The sequence below is a fragment of the Canis lupus genome, chromosome 8 (genome assembly GCF_003254725.2).
Source record: "Canis lupus dingo isolate Sandy chromosome 8, ASM325472v2, whole genome shotgun sequence".
Classification (NCBI taxonomy): domain Eukaryota; kingdom Metazoa; phylum Chordata; class Mammalia; order Carnivora; family Canidae; genus Canis; species Canis lupus.
This window is the reverse complement of record NC_064250.1, coordinates 68,708,014-68,729,558: the sequence shown is the minus strand read 5'-3', so window position 1 is coordinate 68,729,558 and position 21,545 is coordinate 68,708,014. Positions and strand designations below refer to the sequence as shown.

Genomic DNA, 21,545 nt, shown 5'->3' with positions numbered 1-21,545 from the left:
GGTCCCTTGCTGCCTGGTCCCAGTTTACACAGCTAGTTGGACCTTCCGTTTTTCCTAGGCACATGCCCTAGCTACTGCAACCAGGCTGTGTTCTTCCCAGGTTAACTGACAAACATCTGGCAGGAGAGATTCTTCAACAGCTTGTTGATTCTACTGCTCTAGCCTCAGATTCTTACCTTTTCCTTGAACTCCTACATTATTTCTTGATAACAATGTTGACAAACTCTAAATCATGCTGTTTTGATTTTTTTTTTGTTGGTTTTGCCTCTGACACTAGGGTGAAGTACAGAGGCCCAACTGGTTGGTCTTCAACCCCTTTGGTGCTGAAAGCAAAAAAATAAAGATGCTCCAAAGTTTTCTATGCTCACTGAAATGTTCTATTTCTCCATCAAAATGTTTCACAAAGAACAGTAACAATAGCTTTCTGAATTGAAAACTAGCTTGTTCAAGTCTTACCTTTCCACCAGTGTTACAAAAATAAAATGAAAAGGGGTGTCTAGGTGGCTCAGTAAGTTAAGTGTCCAACTCTTGATTTTGCCTCAGGTCATGATCTAAGGGTCATGAGATGGGGCCCTACATTGGTGTAGGGTTGTGTGCTGAGCATGGAGTCGGATTCTCTCTTCCTCTGACCAGCCCTCCCCACGTCCCTCTGCGTACCCTCTCTCTAAAGTAAAATCTTAAAAACAAAAATCCCACAAAACCAAAACCCAAACAAACCATACCCTCTAAGTGACGTCACTCACTATAAAAAAACTATGCCTAGCTGTTTATCACCAGGATCTCTGACATCAGGGTATGAGGACAAGATAAAGACAGAATGTAGGGGAGCCTGGGTGGTACAGTCAGGTCAGCCTCCCACTAGTTCAGGTCATGATCTTGGAGTTGTGAAATGGGAGTCCGTGTTGGGCTCTGTACTCAGTACAGAGTGTGCTTGCGTTTCATTCCCTCTGCCCCTCCCAAGTAAATAAATAAATCTTTAAGATTTTATTTATTCATGAGACACACACACACACACACACACACACACACACACACACACACACAGAGGCACACAGGCAGAGGGAGAAGCAGGCTCCATGCAGGGAGCCTGATGTGGGGACTCGATCCCGGGACTCCAGAATCATGCCCTGGGCCGAAGGCAGGTGCTAAACCGCTGGCTGAGCCACTCAGGTGTCCCAAATCTTTTTTTTTAAAGGTAGAATGTAGGTTCACCTGATTGAAGTGGTCATTATCATGTTCAATCAACCACTCCCAGTGATGAAAAGCACAGAACAGGATACTCTTAAATGTCTCTCTTCTCCTACCACTCTTCATTTTATTATTTTTTAAAAAGATCTTATTTTATTAATTAATTTATTTTTTAAAGACTTTATTTATTTTTTTCATAAGAGAGAGAGAGAGAGAGAGAGAGAGGGGCACAGACACAGACAGAGGGAGAAGCAGGTTCCATGCAGGGAGCCAGATGTGGGACTCGATCCTGGGACTCCAGGATCACACCCTGGGCTGAAAGCAGGCACCACACCGCTGAGTCACCCAGGGATCCCCAAAAGATTTTATTTTTAACTCATCTTACACTGAATGGGGGCTCAAACTCACAACCCTGAGATCAAGAGTCACATGGTCCACCGACTGAGCCAGCCGGACTGGACTCCCCTACCATTTTTCATTTTAGAAAACATTATAGGTCACTGCCAGGAAGAGAATAGCAGCATTTCACCGAATGTTTACTGTGAGGGGACTATTTTCTTTACTGCGCATATCGCCGTAGAGCTGGGCAAATTAGCAAGTTCACTCTTCACAGGAGAAAGCTGAGGCCCAGAGAGATCTGTAACTTGCTCAGGGCTAACTAGTCAGTAAAGGGTAGATGTGAATGCCAGAAGCCCTGATCTCGGACCCGGGTTCTTCACTGTTAAGCCCATTGCCTCTAGTTTGGAACTAGAAGGATCTCAACAACATGTCCTGGGTAACCTCTTTACAGACGAAGATGAAGATCATAGTGAGATGTACTAATGAAGGACAAGAAATGTGGTTAATGATCCTAAGTTAGAAAGCTGGGACTCTGCACTGTAATCCGATTATTTTCTCAGGGCTGTGAGAATTCCTTCACCCTCCAACCTCCCAAATGAGGAATGACCACATGGACTTTCAGGGGCTACAGAAATACACAGGGAGGGAAGCTAATTTTCCTCACTGACGTTTTGTACTTCTAATACAAGAATGCTAGCAAGGCTGAGGATCGCTGCTGCTCTGAGGAAGCTACTACGGGTGAGGAGAGCTGCATCGCAAGTGTGCTACGGCAGAAAGACGGCCTGACTTCAGGCTTACGGAACCACTGGCTAAATCATTCCTTGCACAGTTCAACACATAGAAACTGAGGGTCTCCTGTGTATGCCTGGCACTGTTCCAAGACACCAGGAACAAAACAAAGTCTCTGCCCTCAGGAACTTGCTTGTCAACAGAACCTTCTTGGTGTGCCCTCACATGGCAGAGACATGCCTCATCATTTCTGTGTCTCTTCTTTATACATAAAGAGCACTAATCCCACTAGAAGGACTCCACCCTCATAACCTAATTACTTTCCAAAGGCCCCACTTTCAAATACCATCATTTTGGGGATGGGGACTTTAACTTATAAATTTGGGGGGAGGACACAAACAAAGTCAAATGAGGAAATGCTTGCTGAGGCTTGAGACTCAGTTCTTTGTTCCAACATTCGACAAAACCAAGCACCCAGAGAATAGTCCCTATCATCTCAGAACTACATGTATGGAGTCTAAGTCGAGACTGACAAGTTTTAGGGTCTGCAAGTACAGCCCATGAGCTGGACTCAGCCTGCCAATCTTCCCCCAACATTTTTCATTTTTCACAGTTCCTTTTCTGTTATTTTTTTATTGAGAGAATCTCAAGCAAGCTCCACACCAAAGTGATGTGGGGCTGGATCTCATGATCCTAAGATCATGACCTGAGCCAAAATCAAGAGGCGGATGCTCAACCAACTGACCCACCTTGGTGCCCCTCCTTTCTCTTGTTTAAAACATTTTTGGTTAAATAGACAGGAGCATAGTATTTATTATTTTAACCACTGGTGAATGTGCAATTCAGCAGCATCAAGTACATTCACAATGTTGTGTGATTATCACCACTATCTACACCTGAGACTTCATCAAAACCAAAAGAAACTTGGTACCCATTACAGAACTTCCCCCCCATAACTTCTACTTCCTGTTTCTATGAATTTGCCTACTCTAGGTATCTTTTATAAATGGCATCAAACAGTATCCTTCTGTGTCTGGCTGATTTCACTAAGCATAATGTTTCCAAGGCCCACCCATGTTGTAGCATGTACAAAATTTCATTCTTTTTCACGGCCGAATAATGTTCCTTTATGGACAACATATCACATTTTGTTTGTCCACTCATCTACTGACAGACACAGGAGTTGTTTCCATCTTTTGGCTACTGTGAATAATGCTGCTATGGACAATGCTGTGCACATATGCTACCTATTTTTATCTTTTAATATTTATTTATATAAGATTTGATTTATTTAGTTAGTTATGAGAGACACAGAGAGGCAGAGACACAGGCAGAGGGAGAAGCAGGCTCCCCGCAGGGATCCTGAAGCGGAACTCTATCCTGGATCCTAGGATCAGGCCCTGAGCCAAAGGCAGACATTCAACTATTGCGCCACCCAGGTGTCCCGCCACCTATTTTTTAAAATAAAGTTCTACTGAAACCCAGCCATGCTTGTTTATATGTTACTTTCCCGCTACAGTGACACTGGAGTTGATTAGTTGCTTTTGGATAGCCTTAAAACCTAAAACACTACTATCTAGCTCTTTATAGAAAAAGCTTACTGACCTTTCATCAACATGTTGGGATTTTACTTCGAAAATAGGATTAGGGATCCCTGGGTGGCTCAGGAGTTGAGTGGCTGCCTTTGGCTCCGGGAGTGTTCCCGCCCGAAGTCCTGGGATGGAGTCCCCCATCAGACTCCCTGAATGGAGCCTGCTTCCCCCTCTGCCTGTGTCTCTGCCTCTCTCATGAAGAAATAAAATAGAAAGAAGAAAGAAGAAAGAAGAAAGAAGAAAGAAGAAAGAAAGAAAGAAAGAAAGAAAGAAAGAAAGAAAGAAAGAAAGAGAAAGAAAGAGAGAGAGAGAGAGAGGGAGGGAGGGAGGGAGGGAGGGAGGGAGGGAGGGAGGGAAAAGAAAGAAAAGAAAAGAAAAGAAAAGAAAAGAAAAGAAAAGAAAAGAAAAGAAAAGAAAAGAAAGAAAAGAAAAGAAAAGAAAAGAAAAGAAAAGAAAAGAAAAGAAAAGAAAAGAAAAGAAAAGAAAAGAAGATTAAACTAGAGTGGAGATTTTTCTTTGTGAAACAAGGAACAACTTCTGTGAGATTACCCAATAATGGGATTTACTTCCAAAAGAGACATTTGTCAGCAGGTCTTTAAAACAGGTTAGATTGTTTTATTTTGGAGGACTCCACAAATCTGGGTAATGAATCAGATGGGTGGGGGGTAACGTGGGTGGAAAAGGATGTTAAGTATGCCTTCTAGGTTTCTGGTTTGCATTTCTGGGAGGATGTCATTAGCCAAACTGGAGGAAGGGGGAAGAGACAATGCAGCAGAGGACCTGGAGCTCTGCTTTAATTTGAGGTGTCTGGGAGACACCTAGTGGACAGACCTCAAGGAGATATTTGGATATGCAAATGTGGACATAAATGAAATCAGGGCTGAAGAGAAATACATAACATTATCTATTGGAAAAAAAAAAAAAAAGAGAGGAGAGGGTTCAGAATGAACACCTGGGTAACTCCAGTGCTAAATGAAGATGACTTTGCAAAGGAGACTGAAGGGATATGTCCAGATGCAGGAAGAAAACTAGCTTGGTCTCAGGAGAACTGTACTCAGTGACTTACCAAGTGAAAGTGACACACAGTCAAGCCAGTCTGTCCGGAGTAAGGCCAATAACTACAAGGTCTGTACATAATAAAATCACAATCTGATTAAGGACAATCTACTTTTGATGACCACTCTATACCTGCACTTCTGAACAATGTCAGCGATAAAATATTCTTGCCCTAAAAAAAACTTTTGTTGGGTCATTCTAAATAACTGCTGTATGCTTTCATGATATCTATTTAAACTTCACATTATCACGTTTGTTACTTATTCCTTAATAAACAGTGCATTACACGGAAATTAATTTGGTAAACTCCTCAAAGACCAGCACACAGAAATCAACCAAAGGGTCATTAACTCTTCAACAACAAAATGCTAGGAAATAAACTATATAGAAAAAAAATAATATTTTCAAAAATCTGCTAAAGAAATGACAAAAGATGCTTGGTTTTATGGTCAGAGAAATCAAAGAAAATATTTGCCTCATTATTTTTTCTTTCCTTTTTTAAGTAGGCTCTACATCCAGCGCGGAACCCAATGCAGGGCTTGGGCTTGAGCTCTCGACCCTGAGGATCAAGACCTGCACTGAAGTTGGGACACTCAGCCAACTGAGCCACCTGGGCATCCCACCTCATTTCCACTGAGAACTGGACACACACTAAAACAACAGATCAAAGAATGTTAATATCTGCTATTTTTTGGTCATTTAATTTTTGCAAAAGAAACCTTTGGAAGTTTTTGCAAATATAAATTTATTATGCTCTAAAAGAGAAACTATTATTTTTATTACAAAAATAGGCCATATGTACAAAAGCTTCCCTCTTAGTTCAAAAAATATTAGTGAAATTTTTTTCTTTTTTGTACAGTTTTATTGAAACATGTTTTACTGATATATAATTTCCCCTCTCTGCACTGGCCATTATTTGATTCCTTTCATTTCCTAATGACTGTGAGAACAGATTTGCTCTGTAGAGGGGGGAAGAAGGTGTTAAGCGATCTGCTCTGAATGTCAAGTATGTAGGCCTACTGGTTGGCAATAGGGTAATAACGAATACACATCTAGGCAAGCATGTTTGGAAGCACAATATCTAAATCTCCTTTAAAAATTGTTATACACATGTATGTTTGTGTGTGTGTGTGTGTGTGTATATATATGGAAGTTTCCTTGAAGACAGGACTTAGCTAATTCTCTCTCCACTGTTTCAGGGAGACAGGGCTAATCTACATGAGAAATTTCACTGCAATGAGTTTCTATAACCAGTTTAACTTAAATTTATGATTGTGATTACCAGAACACAACTGGACAAAAGCAAATTAAAACCAAATTTCAGAATTCCAAATTGGAAAAAGCTGAGAATATAGGTCACTCATTCAAAGGGGGTAGGAGTGGTGTGGAAGGAGAAAATGTAACAAGACCTTCTAGTCAAATCTGATCAGGTGATTCCGGTATTCACTAATACTGGCTAAAGGCAGATGACCTACAACAAGCAGATCAAAGTAAAATGGCTTCAGGTGGAAGATGAAAAGACAAAACCTAGCCAACAGCACCTATAAATGGAGCACACACTTTGTATTCAAATGGTTTGGGGGCAGAGGATCCTCTCCTGCTACCTCCCATGGTCCCTCGAGGACCTTCTCCTTACTGTCTCCTCTCATAAGCATTTCATCATCTCATCATCACAAGAATGAGTGCAGCACAAGATATTTTAAGAGAGAAACCACATTCACATAACTTTTATTACAGCATATGGTTATAACTATGCTATTATATCAGTAATTAAATTTTTAAAAAAGAGATTTTGTATATTTACTGGGGGGGGGGGTGGCAGAGAGTAGGAGCAGACTCCCTACTGAGCAGGGAGCCGAAACATAGGGCTCAATCCCAGGACTCTGGGAAGGCAGACACTTAACCGACAAAGCCACCCAGGTGCCCCTCAGTAGTTAAGTTTGAAGTGGGAGTGGCTTCAGGCCTCTACTGGGGGTCTTGGAATGCACGCCCACAGATAATGGGGAGGGGAGATGGGCTCCTGTAGAAATAAGCCCCTGTCCTATCCCTATCTCTCAACTATTCAGTCTGGTTCTATATTACCAAAGCTGTCATCACTCCCATCCTAGTTTGAGAGGCAAAGCAAGAGACTTAAAATAATCTCCAGTCAAAAAGAGCAGTGAGGCACTCAGTCGGCAGAACACGCGACTCTTGATCTTGGGGCCATGATTTTGAGCCCCACATTGGGGAGGTAGACCGTACTTTATTAAAAGATTTTATTTATTTATTCATGAGAGAAACATAGGCAGAGGGAGAAGCAGACTCCTCACGGGGAGCCCAATGCAGGCCTCGATCCCAGGATCCCGGGATCATACCCTGAGCCAAAGGCAGTCGCTCAACCACTGAGCCTTCCAGGTGCCCCAGACCATACTTTAAATAAATAAGTCAATAAATAAGTCTTTGAAAAAAGACTCAAATATATATATATTTTTTAAAAAGATAAGATTAAAGAACTAAATAGAAAGGCTGGAAGCACTCTACGAATCCAGGGAAGAGGAGCCCTCCCGACTTCTACCAATATGGCTCTCTGGCCATATTACTCAATGTGGGAGAAAAGGTGTAAGGTAACTACAACTACACCTTTCCCTCTGCCCACCTCTCACCACCACCCCCAATTCACTCTGCTCTCCAAAGCACAGACCTACTTCCTTCAAGAAGCCTTTCACTCCTGTCACTAAACTTCACCTGGTTTCCTCATTTCTTAAAAAAGAGAAGACTACCGATAAGCCTTAAAGCAGAGGACGCTTTAAATGGGAGCCACTGTGTTTGGGAACACAGGGAAGAGAGAGCCAGAACACCCTTGTTCCACTTTCCCTACCCTCCTGGGCTTAAGGGGAACAGTAGGTGCCACGCTGAACAGTTGTGAAAGAATGCTGAACTTTTCTTAAAAGAGAATAAGCCTGTAAAGAACATGAAAATTCTAAGTTGCCTTCAGTTAGGTTACATTTGAAGTCTTTGTTCTAAGACACCACATGAATATACTGGTTGGAATCTGTGCCTCGGTACTCAGTGGTCCTCTTCATATATGAGCAGTTTACTTTGGAATTCAGTCCTCAGAAAAGCTTGATTTCCCTACAAGCTTTTCTCATCTTAGAATCAGTTATCAGTAGTACACTTTCCTTTTTTATGTCACCTGCCAGGAAGCTCATGAGGGCTGACCCTAATGCTTCTTCCCCCCCTTTTTTTCTGTGATCTTGATTTTCTATTTTCCCCAATTTACATATTTATTTACCTATATGGGTTGGCTAGGTTTTGTTCCTCCATACCTTTCATCTTAGGCTGCTGGCTTCAGTCTGACCTTTTAGGTGACTTACAGCAAAAACGACATCATCGACTCACCACTACCATCACCCAAACCTTCACTGGGGAAATGGGGGAAAGCCAACTGTTAAGCAACAGGCAGAAATCAGTCACAGGCTATTTCCACGTTTCCCCACCAAGAGACCTTAAGACGAGATCCTATCATTTACTGAGTACCTGCTTCATGCCAGCAACTGTCTTATTCCTCAATGCAGACAAAACCTCAAAGATACTAACCCCATGTTTTTGGTTTTAAGAAAGAAGCCTCAGAAATGCCAAGTCATATATCTGAAGTGCTGTTAAGTTGCAGATCTAGGATTTGAAACTAGGATCAACTGTGTAGTCCACGCCTTTCCTAAAAAGGGAACACTCCTGCATACCCTCTCTCCTCACCCTTTATCCTTCTTTTCCACCTATGCAGTCAGAGAGGAGGACCGTATTCTGGTCTCTAGGCCACGATTCTACCTTACTGTGTGATTTTCATGTGCTCATTCGCTCAGTTACTGAGAATCTTCTATATGCCAAGTGCCATCTAAGGCTCAGGGTTACAAAAAAAAAAAAAAAAAAAAAAAAAGGCTCAGGGTTACAGGCCCCAAACTTAGTCTCTGGAGGAAACAGAGAGAAGGAGGTTAAAAGGAAAAAAAAAAAGCAAGATAATTTCAGACAGTGCTACAAAGAGGATAAAACAGGGTTAGGAGACAGAGTGAGAGCGGAGGACGAGAGAGGAAGGGCTGAGATGGGAACAAGACGGCACAAAATATGAACCTCCGGGGTCACCGCGCTGGAGGCAGAGGTAAGAGCAAAAAACAAGTTCAAGGAATGGCAAGTCAGCTGGTTAAGGCTGGAGCATAGAGGGAGTTGAGTGAGGAAGGGAAAAAGCAGGGGCCAAATCATATGTGGCCTCATCAGGAGTTTGGATTTTACTAAATGTGATTGAGACATCTGCAGGACGTGTGTGTATGTATGTGTATACATGAAAATACAAAACCGTATTTACCATTTTAAAGCCTATAGTTTGGTGGCATTAAGTATATTCACATTGTTGTGTCAGAGGTGTTTTAAAGCAGAGGACTGAAGCCATCTGATAAGTCTTAGAAAATTCAGGAAGGTGTAGATTGTACGCGCCTTAGATCTACAGACGTGAGATCCAGAAGTCTGTATGTAGTCTTTTTTTTTTTTTTTTTAAATGATTTATTTATTCGCGTGCGCGAGAGAGGCAGGTAGAGGGAGAAGCAGGCTCCATGTAGGGAGCCCTGACGTGGGACTCGATCCCAGGTCTCCAGGATCACACCCTGGGTTGAAGGCGGCACTAAACCGCTGAGCCACCCAGGCTGCCCAGCATTTAGTCTTTGTTAAGAATCTATATAAAAACCAGGGCACCTGGGTGGCTCAGTCCATTGTAACTGTCTGACTCCTGGGTTCAGTTCAGGTCATGATCTTGGGGTCATGAGACAGACCTACATCAGGCTCTGCGCTCAAGCGGAGTCCGCTTGAAATTCTCTCTCTCTCTGCCTGCCCCCCCCCTCCACTTGTGCACTTGCTCTAGCTCAAGCACTCGCTAAAATAAATCTTTAAAAAGAATCTATGAAAATCTATTTAATATAGGAACCATATGTATTAGCACAAACTGTAAGTGAGTTACCAACAAAGTAGGCAATTAAAAGCCAACTGTCAACTTGGAGAAGTAGCAGCAGCTTCTTTCCCTCAAAGTTCCCAGAAAACATAAAAGGAAAAGAAGCAGAGAGGATTGAATTGAGAACTGCGAAAAGAGAAAGATACTTCAGGGTGTTTTCGGGAGTGTGATCACCTGTGAGATACTAGAAATTCTACTGTAGTTTGGGACTCTCCTGGAAGAGACAGGGTCCGGGCTCCAAAACAATTGTTTCCAGCACAGCAACAGCAGCCTCCTTCCCTACTCCACATTCCTTACATTTAAGAGAGATCACTTACACAAGAAAAAAAAAAAAGAGTCCTTCACAACCACTTACATTGTCCTCATGTGAAATCGTATCTGAGACCACTGTGTAACACTCAAGTGATGGAATGGTTAAGAATTTTACTCAAGAGTTCCTAATACCTCATTCACCAGGCCACATTAAAATTTGAGCGTTCTGCTTTAAGAAAGTTGAGTATATACTGCTTCCTACAGTCATGTAGGAGTTCAGAAAGGAGTAGAATTTCTTTGTTCTAAAGGAACTGGAAATGCCTTCAGTGATCCTCCTACTCTAAGTCATTTTACTAAGAAACCAAGGTCAAAAGTGAAGATGTTCTAAGGCAAGAGAGTTTGGTCAATGCCCTCTAAAGTGGAAATTTGATGCTGTTACTAATACGATTCCCAGAAACCACTGAGCTTGTTGTTATTGATAATTACTCATAAAGCTAAACAGAATGGGACCCACTAACACAAGGCACTTAGGAACAGGCGACAGTTCTCTTGTGTATACTGTAATTAAGTCCACCACACATAGGAAGGTACAAACTCATACACTACACTTAACTAACGTCTAAAACCTTCACACACCTTCCTAATATACTGCTAAGAGTAACGAGATTAATATTATCACAAACCTCAAGTAGCATTTCAGATGCCAAATTAAAAAATACAAGGTTTGAATGTTTACCCAACAATACTAGAGAATATAACCCACTGGTAAAAATTCACATTTAAAAGTTAAAACAAAACAAAAATAAAAGTTAAAACAAGTTTTCACTTTCACATACTCCTATGGGAAGAACAGCAGAGTTTACAGAATGGTCCCCTGGGAAGAGCAGATCGGGAGTTAACAAAGGAATGCAGACCTTAAGAAACATTCCTTCTAATAATTGTTTTTGCTGCTAATAACCTGTTACAGGTCCTAAATTTCTCAGCCTTAAACCCACCTTACTAAGCACACTTCAACAACAACAAAAAAAGTAGGAAGTTTCTGGTAAATATTCACCCAGGAGTCTAGCATGTTTTTAAAGTTATTATTTTATTTATTCTCTTTCAAACCCTAAAATGCTGGTTGTAGGTAGGTCAGCAGCCCTGACCTTTTCCTGAGAGGGATTTTTCCTTTCCCACTAGGGGGAGTCAGCTATTGATGGTGGGAGGGAAAAATAGAGGTGAATACCCTGGAGTGGAGAGTCTGACAGCAATGAAGCTGTCTCAGCAAGCCAGGCTTTCAGAACTACACCCTGTCAGGAATCAGAATCTAGGACTTAGACTGCCCTATGTAGATCACAGGCTTGACAAGATCATTTGGGGGACTTCTGTGGCTTGGCTCCATGGGAATTTATGTGCACGGCATCTCTAGTTAAGGATAAACCACGGGTTAAAAAAAAAAACAAAAAAAAAAAAAAAGGAGGAAATGGAAAACCCACAAAAGAGGCAAATAGGACTAGTGACTTTTAGCAAACTTAGAACTTTCTGAATATATAAAACTAAGAAACAGATAATTTAAACTTTCTTTCAGTTTACTGATTTTAATATCAATGGTTTTCTGGCCTTAGAGGTTTTGCTCAATCCAGCATAAAGCACTTCTATATTTGGTCTAACAAAAGAGAAGTAAAATACCAACAGCCTTGAGTGAAGGTCACAATTTCTAAATAACTGAAACCTCAAGATTTTAAAGCCTTCTTAGGTTTTTCTCAAAACAATGTTTTAAGGGCACCTGGGTGGCTCAGTTGGTTAAGCATCCAACTCTTGATTTTGGCTCAGGTCAAGATCTCAGGGTTGTGAGATCCCAAATGGAGCCTGTGGAGAGTCTGCTTGAGAGTCTTTTTCCCTCCCTCCTCTCTCTCTAAAATAAATAAGTAAATAAATCTTAAAAAACAAAAAACCTAACAGCTAAATGTTTTAAATACCCAGTTTTTAGCATGAGCTTCCCTACTCGGCCCAATGATTAAGTGGTTTAGTCTATAGGAACCTCTATAAAATAGGATGTTACTCCTATATGATAATGATGACAATCTAGGGAAAAATATATGAATGAGACTCTGCCCTACACTTGGCAACATGGAAATGTTCATTAATCATATGCCAGGAAAAAACCCAGAAGTAAACAAGGGCCTTAAAGCAGTGGATTAAGCACGTTTAAGACACAATTGAAGTGTGATAAAACACCACAACACACTCAGCCTCACAGGGCCTTCATCTTCCCATGTGTGAAAATACAGGTCCTGCTCTAGCATCTAAACGATAGAATTTTATTCAGCCTTAAAAAAGGAATTACATACACTCTACAATGCGGATGAACTTTTTTTTTAATATTTATTTATTTATGATAGTCACACACAGAGAGAGAGAGAGAGTCAGAGACACAGGCAGAGGGAGAAGCAGGCTCCATGCACCGGGAGCCCGACGTAGGACTTGATCCCGGGTCTCCAGGATCGCACCCTGGGCCAAAGGCAGGCGCCAAACCGCTGCGCCACCCAGGGATCCCAATGCGAATGAACCTTGAACACAGACTAAGCTGGACACACAAGACCAGATTGTAGGAATTCCATTTCAATGAAATGTCCAGAATGGGCAAATCCAGAGAAACACGAAGTAGATTAGTGGCTGCCAGGGTCCGGGGGAGAGAGGGAAAATGGGGAATGACTGCTTATGGGCATGGGGTTTCTTTTTGAGATGATGAAAATGTTCTGGAATTAACTAGCAGTGATGGCCCCACAACCTGGTGAATGCAGTGGAAGCCACTAAACTGTGCCCCCGTAAATTATATCACTTAAAAAGGGGGAAAGAAAAAAGCCTATCTCTAAGGACCTTTCCAGGTCTAAAACTACTCTAGCAGAACCACTAGATTCCCTTACCATTGCTCCATTAAAAAGATGGCTATCACGCAGATTGCTGTGATTCTGTGGGCAATTAGAGCAGGATAGCACATAAGCAAAAGAAACCCATACAATCCAAAGATTTGGTTTCCAGAGACATGCTGGCTCTCACTTTTTTTTTTTTTTTAGCCAAGAGGTCCTAAGGAGTAACTAGAGCCCTGAGAATACCCTGTGTACAATTATTTTTATAAGGACTTCAGCAAACTCAGCTTGGACTCAGGCAAAACTGTCCCCTCACAGCCCATTCCCACCTAAAGGGCTGTTCTAATGAAAGCACAGTGTTGTTCAAACTCTTGCCTAGGATCAGGAGATGGGAGTCCGTGAAAGCGCTGAGCATACTGCCTACCACGGTCAATACACACACACCGAGAAATTCAACTTAATTAATCTACTCTGATTTCTCCACCTATTACCAATTACCTCACTTCAGTTCCGAAGATTCCACTATACCCAGAATTTGAACTTGGGACGTGCATAGTTAATCACAAACTATTTAGCTTCTCTTTGGTAATAACTCCAAACCACAAGGACAAGGAAGAGGGATAGTTCACCACAAAACATGTCTGAGGAAACAGGCCACACTACGTTACTGCCATCAGATATTTGTAACTACCTTTAGGCACAGAGTACTCTAACGTGCCAGACAACTAACTCTGCAAAGAAATGGGCATTAAAATAACCCCAAACTGTGTAACTCTGTAAGCAGCCACTTGCACAGGGGAAGTAATGACTTTTAAATGCTGACTTAATTGTAAATTAACTCCCATTAGTCAGGCCCCTCAGACCATCTCCCCCTCCCCCCGACTGGCTGACTTGACACACATCACTTCATCAAGTAAAGCCATCCCTGCCAAGTTTTCTGGGTCTGAAAAAGTAGGCAGGCTATTTGGTTAAGACCAAATACAGAATATATAAAATACCCCGGTTTTCTAAACTTTTATGACCAACACATCTTCACCGTGAGAAAAAGTAAATTTAACTTTACGTGGTTAAGGTATCTTTGTATCGGTATCTAATTTTAGACGGGACCCTGAATTCAGCCACCTCAACAGTAACACATTGGTGGAAAGACATGGCCTTTAGTTCCAACAGCATCGGCGTGCGTGCTACCGGTCCTGCGCAAGGTATTCCGACCACCATTAAGTAAGCAAGCACACCGGCTGCACCGAGACACAGACCTGCTCGTTAACTCGCGCTACTCAGACCTCCACGGGGCCCTCCAACCCGCAACAGCAGCGCCCGAACACCTGCAGACTGCGGCAGCACCTCGGGTTCCTTCGCCCGGTCCCGAGTCCTAGCTCCACCCAACGACGCCAGTTATCTCGTCGCGGGCCTGATCTCAGGAGGTACAACCAGGCCGGCCTTCCGCCTTCCACTTCGCCGGTTCTTCTCAATCGTTAACGGGCCTTTCACTCAAGGGTCATCGCACTTTGAGGCTCCACCCCGCTCTGACAACGGCCCTGCGGTATCCAGGGGGAGGGGAGGGGAGGGTCCTACGAGTCAAACCAGGCACTAAGGGTAATCCTCGCAAGTGTTAGACTGAAGCAGCCGCGGGAGGATCATCCTCAGTCTATCTACTATCGCGCAACTTAACTAGAGAGCGTGTGACTAAAACAACAGGACACCGACCAGGGGAAGAAAAAAAATCCAGCTTTTGTGTGTGTGTGTGTGTGTGTGTGTGGTAAAGTGAAACAGAGAGGCCTTAAAACACGCAAGTAGGTCCCTTTTGCCCCAGTTATTTCCTCTGGTTTTCTAGAATCTTTCTCTTCACTCTACCCACTAGAGAGGGCACCGACGCCAGGTGCCCGATCGTGCCCCTTTAGTGACAAACGTCCCCAGCTGCGCGGCTCCTTCCCTCCGCAGAGGCAAGCACTCAAGGGAAGCTGCCCAAACGCAAAGGGTTAAGGACTCCGGACCCCGCGGACCCGCTCCCCGACGTGCCGCGGGCGGGGGCCGAGGCGAGGACCTCGCGGGCGGGCGGCGGGCGGGCGGCGCGGAGCCCGCACACGCGAGCCCTACGTGCCGCCCAAGTCCCGCCCCAGCGAGGCGAGCGCAGGGAGCGCGGCCGCGGGAAGGGTCCGGCCCGCGCGCCGGGCGTGGGAGCGGAAGGCGCCTCTCGGGAGCGGCGGAGGGTCCGGGGAAGGGAAGGGGAGGGGAGGGGAGGGGGCGGAGCGCGGGCACGGACGCCCCCCTCCCCCAGGAAGGCCGCGGCAGGCCCGGGCGAGCAGCCAGGCCGGGCGCGAGGGCGGCGCAGCCCCGCCGCCGGGGGGCCCCCACCCCCACCCCTGCCCTCACCCTCGGCCTCGCGGGGAGCAGGCCGGGCGGGGGTGGGGGCGGGGCGGGGGACAACGGGCCGGCGGCCGTCCGTTGGCCCGAGCGCGCCCCGCCCGCCCGCTGCGCCGCGCCGCCCCGCGCCGCGCGGCCGCCCCGCCCGGGGAAACTACGCCATTGCGGCCTAGCGGGCGGCGCCGCGCCTCCCGCCGCCATCTTCGGCCCGCCGGCCCGCCGCCCGCCGCCCCCGCCGCGGCCCGCCATCTTTTGGGGCCGCCATACTTGCCCTGCGAAGAAGATGGCGGCGCCCATCACACACATAAAACATGGCTTCCCTTCAAAACAAAAACATCCCGGGGGCCGGCGCGCGCCGGCGCTCACCTGAGGACCACATGGTGACCGAAAACTCGCCCTCCAGGGTCTTGATCTGCACCTGCTTCTGCTCCCACTTCTTGTTGCCCGCGTCCGCGCCGCCCGCCGCCCCGGCCCCGCCGCCGAGGTAGCCCTTCTTGCCGCTCTTCTTGCCGCCGCCCTTCTTGACGCGGCCGCCGCCCGACGACGACGAGCCGCCGCCGCCGCTCTTGCCGGCCGCCGCCACGGTGACCAGCGTCTGCTCGATGTAGTCGTCGTCGCCGCCGGCCGGCGCGGGCACCGGGATGAGGATCTGGTCCTCGAAGCCGTCCTCGGCGCGCAGCCCGTCCGAGTCGTCGCCGCCCACCACCTCCTCGCGCGTCTGCACCAGGATCACCTCCTGGTGGTGGTGCACCTGGGTCGGGTCGTCGGTGACGAGCGGCTGCAGCGCGATCATGGGCGGGTGGTGGTGGTGGTGGTGGTGGTGGCCCGCGTGCCCGTGGCCGCCCCCGCCGCCGTGGTCGCCGCCGCCGCCGTCCTCGTCGTCGTCGTCCTCCTCCTCCTCCTCGCCCACCACCGTGGTCTCGATGGTCTCCACCGGGATGGTCTCCACCTCGATCTCGTGCAGCTCCACGATCTCGGCCGGCATCTCCGAGCCGTCCGTGGCGATGTAGAGGGTGTCGCCCGAGGCCATGGCTGAGGGCTCCGCCGCCACGGCCGCGGCGGCCTCGGCTCCGGGGCTACGGGCGGGCGGGCGAGGAGGCGGCCGGCCGTGGGGAAGGAAGGCAGAGGGAGGAAGGCGGCGGGCGGGCGGGCGGGCGGGGGGAGAGGGGGCGGGCGGCGGGGGGAAGGGGCGGGCGCGGCGGCGGCGGCGGCGGGCTTCCCCGCCTCCTCGCCTCGGTGCGCCCCGCGCTCGCTCGGCCGCTGCTCGCCCCGGCGCCCCGCCTCGCCGCGCCTCGGCCGCCCGCTCTGGCCGCGCCTCCTCCCGCCCTCCGGGCCGGCGCTCCGCTTCCCCCTTCCTCCTGCGCCTCCGCCTCCTTCCACACAAATACCAACTCCTCACCCCGAGCCCAGATCTCGCCGCCGCCGCCGCCGCCACACTCCGCTCAGCCTCGGCCTCGCGAGACTTCCGCGCTGGCCTCGGCCCGCCCCGCCTCGCTCCCACTCGCCCGCCGGCCCTCTCGCTCCGCCCCCTCCGCCAATCGGTCTGCGCGGTCGCCGCCGCGGCCCCGCCCACTCACCCGGGCTCCTCCCGGACTGGGGTCGCAGGGGCGGCCCCCCGCGCGCGCCGGCCGGCCGTGGCGCGTGACGTCAGCACGCCGCCGCCCTCGCCCTCGCTCTCGCCGCCGCCGCCGCCGCCGCCGCGAGTCGCGCGCCTCCCGCCCTCCGCGGCGGCCCAGCCGCGAGCCCCGCGAGCCCCGCGGCCCGGGCCGCCCTCGGGACAGGGCGTCGCCGCTGCAGCCGCCGCTTCGGGAGCCGGTGAGCGGTGCGCGGCCCCCGGCGCCGCGGGGGAGGGCGGGGCCGGCTGCGCGCGGAGGTCGGCGGGCGGGCGGGAGGGCTGGAGGGCGGCCCGGGCGCCGCGCGGGGGAGCGGGCGGCACGCGGGGCGGCCCCGGCGCCCAATAAAGTCTGCTTTGACGGGACACGCCTGTGCCTCCTGCTTCGCGTCGGGCGGCGTTTGCTCATGGCTCCGGGCTCCGGGCTCGGGCGGCGGCGGCGGCGAGCGCGCGGGGCGGGCGGACAAAGGCGGGCGCGCCGCGGAGCCGCAGGTCCCGGGCCTCGGCCGACGCCCTCCCTTCCCTTCCCTTCCCGCCCCGCGCCGGGGCTGCCCTCCTGCTGCTGCGGCCCGCGGAGCCCGGGAGCACCGGGCCCCGGCCGCTCGTCGCGTGGCTCGGCTCCTTGCGGCTTCCTAGAATTTCCTCGGGAGCGTCCCTTTCTTCCCTCTGCAGCCAATCAGTGTTGCCCTTGACCACCGTCCTCACCTATTTCTCCCTTCGCGGACGCTCCTCCTCGAGCCCCCCCGGCCCGCGCCGGCCTCACCCCGGGGGCGCCGCGTTGCCCGGCGCCGGCCGCTCCACCTGCCGCGGAGCCCGGGTTCTCCCGCGCGCGCCCCAGCGGCGACCGAGGCCTCCCCGGTCCGAATCTAGCTGCCTTGCGGCGAAGCGGCTTCGCCCTGACTCGTGCTTTGGCCCACCCGACGGGTTGCTTTAAAGCCATAAAGACTCCCCGGTCTTCAAGAAAACCTCGGAAAACCGTGAATCTGGGAAGGTGTCCTCACCGTCGTGCTCGTTTGGCCAGTTTAAGGCCCGTGCGAGTTCCTTGAACTCTTGCAACAGCCGTCCTGCAGTCCACGCCCCGGGAGGATTCTGGCCCGCGATCCATCGATCTTAGGTCCGGCCTGTGAAAAACAGCAGGTGTCTTCGGTTACATGTTAGAGGAAAGTGGGTGCATGCTGATTAAAAAGCGACTTGGTCAACTTAGTTTTTACTTATTTCTAAATGCCGTCATTTGAACTTGACTTTTGAGAATTTTAGTGTAAGGAGTGAAAAATTAGATCGTTTTCTCTCTGAGTTTCAAAACCTGAGTAATTCCCCTTGGAGTGCTGCACCCACACAGTTTGGCAAAGTCGGATCTGTTGAAAGAAGTCATTTCTGGCTTCATAGCTTATAAATTGTGCGTAAATATTTCACAAGCGAAAACCAATTGTGGGAGAATTTTTGTGTGTGGCTTAATTTCCCTTTCCCCACTCTCCAGTAATTGATGGGGAAACCCGACTAAGTAGTTGATACGTCCCCATAGGTAGGAGAGAAATGGGGGGAGTACCTGCTTAAGTAGCCTAGCTTCCAAGTGGTAGATCTATAGACGTTCACCATCAAGTGGAGAAAGCTCGAAGGGGTTTAAGACTTGGGAAGGATGGCAGGTGTGACACCGCATTAAGGTGTTCCTTTTTTTTTTTCTTTTAAAGATTTTATTTAGGGATCCCTGGGTGGCGCAGCGGTTTGGCGCCTGCCTTTGGCCCAGGGCGCGATCCTGGAGACCCGGGATCGAATCCCACATCGGGCTCCCGGTGCATGGAGCCTGCTTCTCCCTCTGCCTGTGTCTCTGCCTCTCTCTCTCTCTCTCTGTGACTATCATGAATAAATAAATACAATCTTTAAAAAAAAAAATAAAAAAAAAAATAAAGATTTTATTTATTTATTCATGAGAGACACAGAAAGAGAGAGGCAGAGGGAGAAGCAGGCTCCCTGTAGGGAGCCCGACGTGGGACTTGATCCCGGGACCCCAGGATCACGCCCTGGGCTGAAGGCGGCACCAAACCACTGAGCCACCTGGGCTGCCCTGTTAAGGTGTTCCTAAGTGGTTTGCCAGCACCTGCTCTACAAATAGGTTTTAAAGATTTATTTTAGAGGGAAGGGCAGAGAGAGCATCTCCAGCAAGCTCCACTCCCGATGTGAAGAGCACGATGCGGGGCTCTATCTCCACCCTGAGATCAGGACCTGAGCCAAAACCAAGAGTCAGTCACTAAACCAATTGAGCCACCCTGACATCCCTCCACAAATAGTTTTTACAATTCCCCCAGAGCAGGGGCGTCTGGGTGGCTCAGTGGGTTAAGTGTCTCACTCTTGATTTCAAGCTCAGGTGGTAAACTCAGGTTGTGAGATCGAGCCCAATATCAGGCTCCTTGAGTGCAGAGCTTGCTTGAGATTGTCTCTCTTGCTCTGCTTCCCCCCCGCCACACACACACACACACACACACACACTTGCATTCTCCCTCTCTCCAAAAAAAAAACAAAAACAAACAAACAAAACCCAAAAAACAAAATTTGCCCCAGAGCAGGTGACCTGTTAACATAGGCCTTGAGTTTTCTGTGGTGGGAGATGCTTTTGCCTTCAGCTCTGAGGGCTCTTGTGACTAGATGCACAATGATAGTGTGTTACATTGGCTCTAGCCTGCTTGCACTTGCTACTAAAAGTGACAATCAATTTAAAAGGACAGATTAAATTGCCATTTCAGAGCCATGGGACTTTAGGGATAATTTAACTGTCTTTACTCTTCTGTTTGGCCAGAATGAATTGAGCCAATGAGTTCCTTCTGAATGTCTAGAGTCTCTTTTTGCTTTGACAACCGGACAGGTGATTAATGTCAGTCTACAACTGAGTGCCTTGTACATGGAATGATTGATTGCTTTTTGGTTCATCAAAAAGTGAAGTTCAAAGCACCATGAGAGTAGTTGTGCGTGATAATGCTTGACTCAAACATCTCAAAAGCTCTGACTTTGCATGAGGCTTCCAGTCCTCCACAGAATGTCGTCAACTGCAGAAAAAAAACTCAAATATTGGATGAAGCCTAAAAGTCATGCAGAAGTTTTATTGGGGCTAGAGAAGTCAGAGCTTACTAATGGCTGAGGAGATGTGATGACAAATATCCTTTTTTTTTTTTTTTTTTTTAAGATTTTATCCATTTATTCATGAGAGAGAGAGAAGCAGGCCCCATGCAGGGAGCCCGGCGCGGGACCCGATCCCCAGTCTCCAGACTCAGGCCCTGGGCTGGAGGCTGTGCTAAACCGCTAAGCCACCTGGGCTGCCCCTGATGACAAATATCCTACAGGGATTGTGCCCTTTGGCCACCTGAGCGGGACAAAGATGCGGACTGTTAGCTACAACTCTTGAAGTCTCCTGCCTCCCTCATTTCCCCAGTGGTTTCTTTCCAGAAACTCCATTAAATACTCAAACTGAGTTTTAAGAGGATGTAGTTTCAGGACACGTGGAGAGGGCAAAGTTCAGGACTGAGAGGAAGAATAAAGGGTGCGAGTTAAAAGATGCTGGTATTTACCATTTTCAAACAGTCTTCTTTGTGGATCATAAGGAGGCTGGCTGTTAAATCTAATTCCGCCTTATGTGTATCTCTGACAGGTTAGGAATGGTTCAGGTAGTGAACTCAGGACGCCAAGTAATTTCCCTTACCACAGGGATGCTGGGGTGGCTCAATTGGTTGTGTGTCTGCCTTTGGCTGAGGTCATGGGGGGTCCGGCTCCCTGCTCAGTGTGGAGTCTGCTTCTCCCTCTCCCTCTCCCTGCCACACTCCCCCTGTGTGTGTTCTCTCTGTCAAACGAATAAAATCTTCCAAAAAAAATTCTCTTACCACAGACTAATGTAGCTTCTTCATGAAATTGCCTTTGGTTAGTTTAATGTGTCGTCCTTGGGAGGTTGCCTTGGTGGGCAGTTAGGCACAGGACAAAGATTGTTAGAGCTGTGGGTATTTTTGCATTTTGCCTGCAGGGAAAGCAGCTGAGAGAGGACCTGCTCAAGGTCACAAGGTCACGTTGCCAGGGCTGCAGGTAGAGCCGGCATCTGCATTGTGTTAGCTCTGTGGGGAGGGGCGGCAAGGTGGGGGTGGGGGTGGGAGGAGGTTGAACGCCATTCTAGTTTAGGTCCATGCTGAGTTTCAAATAAAATATTTGGGAAAATCAGGTTGGAATTTCATGCTCGGGCATCTAACTTAGTTCTACCCAGTTGGTATCAATACAGGTCAAATGAAGGGCACCTTGGGTGACTCCGTTAAGCAATCTGTCTTAGGCTCAGGTCAAGATCCTGAGGTGTTGGATCAAGCCCCAAGTCGCCGGCTTCCTGCTCAGCAGGGAGCCTGCTTCTCCTTCTCCCTGCCCCCTCTACTTGTGCTCCTTCTCTCTCTCTCAAATTAAAAAAAAAAAAAAAAAAAAATACAGGTCTAATGAAACATAGGTGTGTACTTGAAGTGGTTCCTGGTTGTGGGGTCTGTGAAATCTGGGCTGTCAGAAGGATGCTCCCTTTCCATCGATGCATATGTTAGATTCGATGCATATATTAGATTCGGAGATTAAGTGGCTGT

At 48.2% G+C, this 21,545-nt stretch overlaps 1 protein-coding gene across 1 annotated transcript in view; it reads right to left on the bottom strand.

Moving 5' to 3' along the window:
- The window catches only part of YY1 (YY1 transcription factor), a 33,298-nt gene extending 16,815 nt beyond the window's left edge, over positions 1–16,483 (bottom strand). The window contains exon 1 of the mRNA XM_025442311.3: positions 15,708–16,483. Within this exon, the coding sequence (XP_025298096.3) occupies positions 15,708–16,371 (664 nt within the window). The 5' untranslated portion in view covers positions 16,372–16,483. The remainder of the gene's footprint in view (positions 1–15,707) is intronic.
- Positions 16,484–21,545: the final 5,062 nt, after the last annotated feature.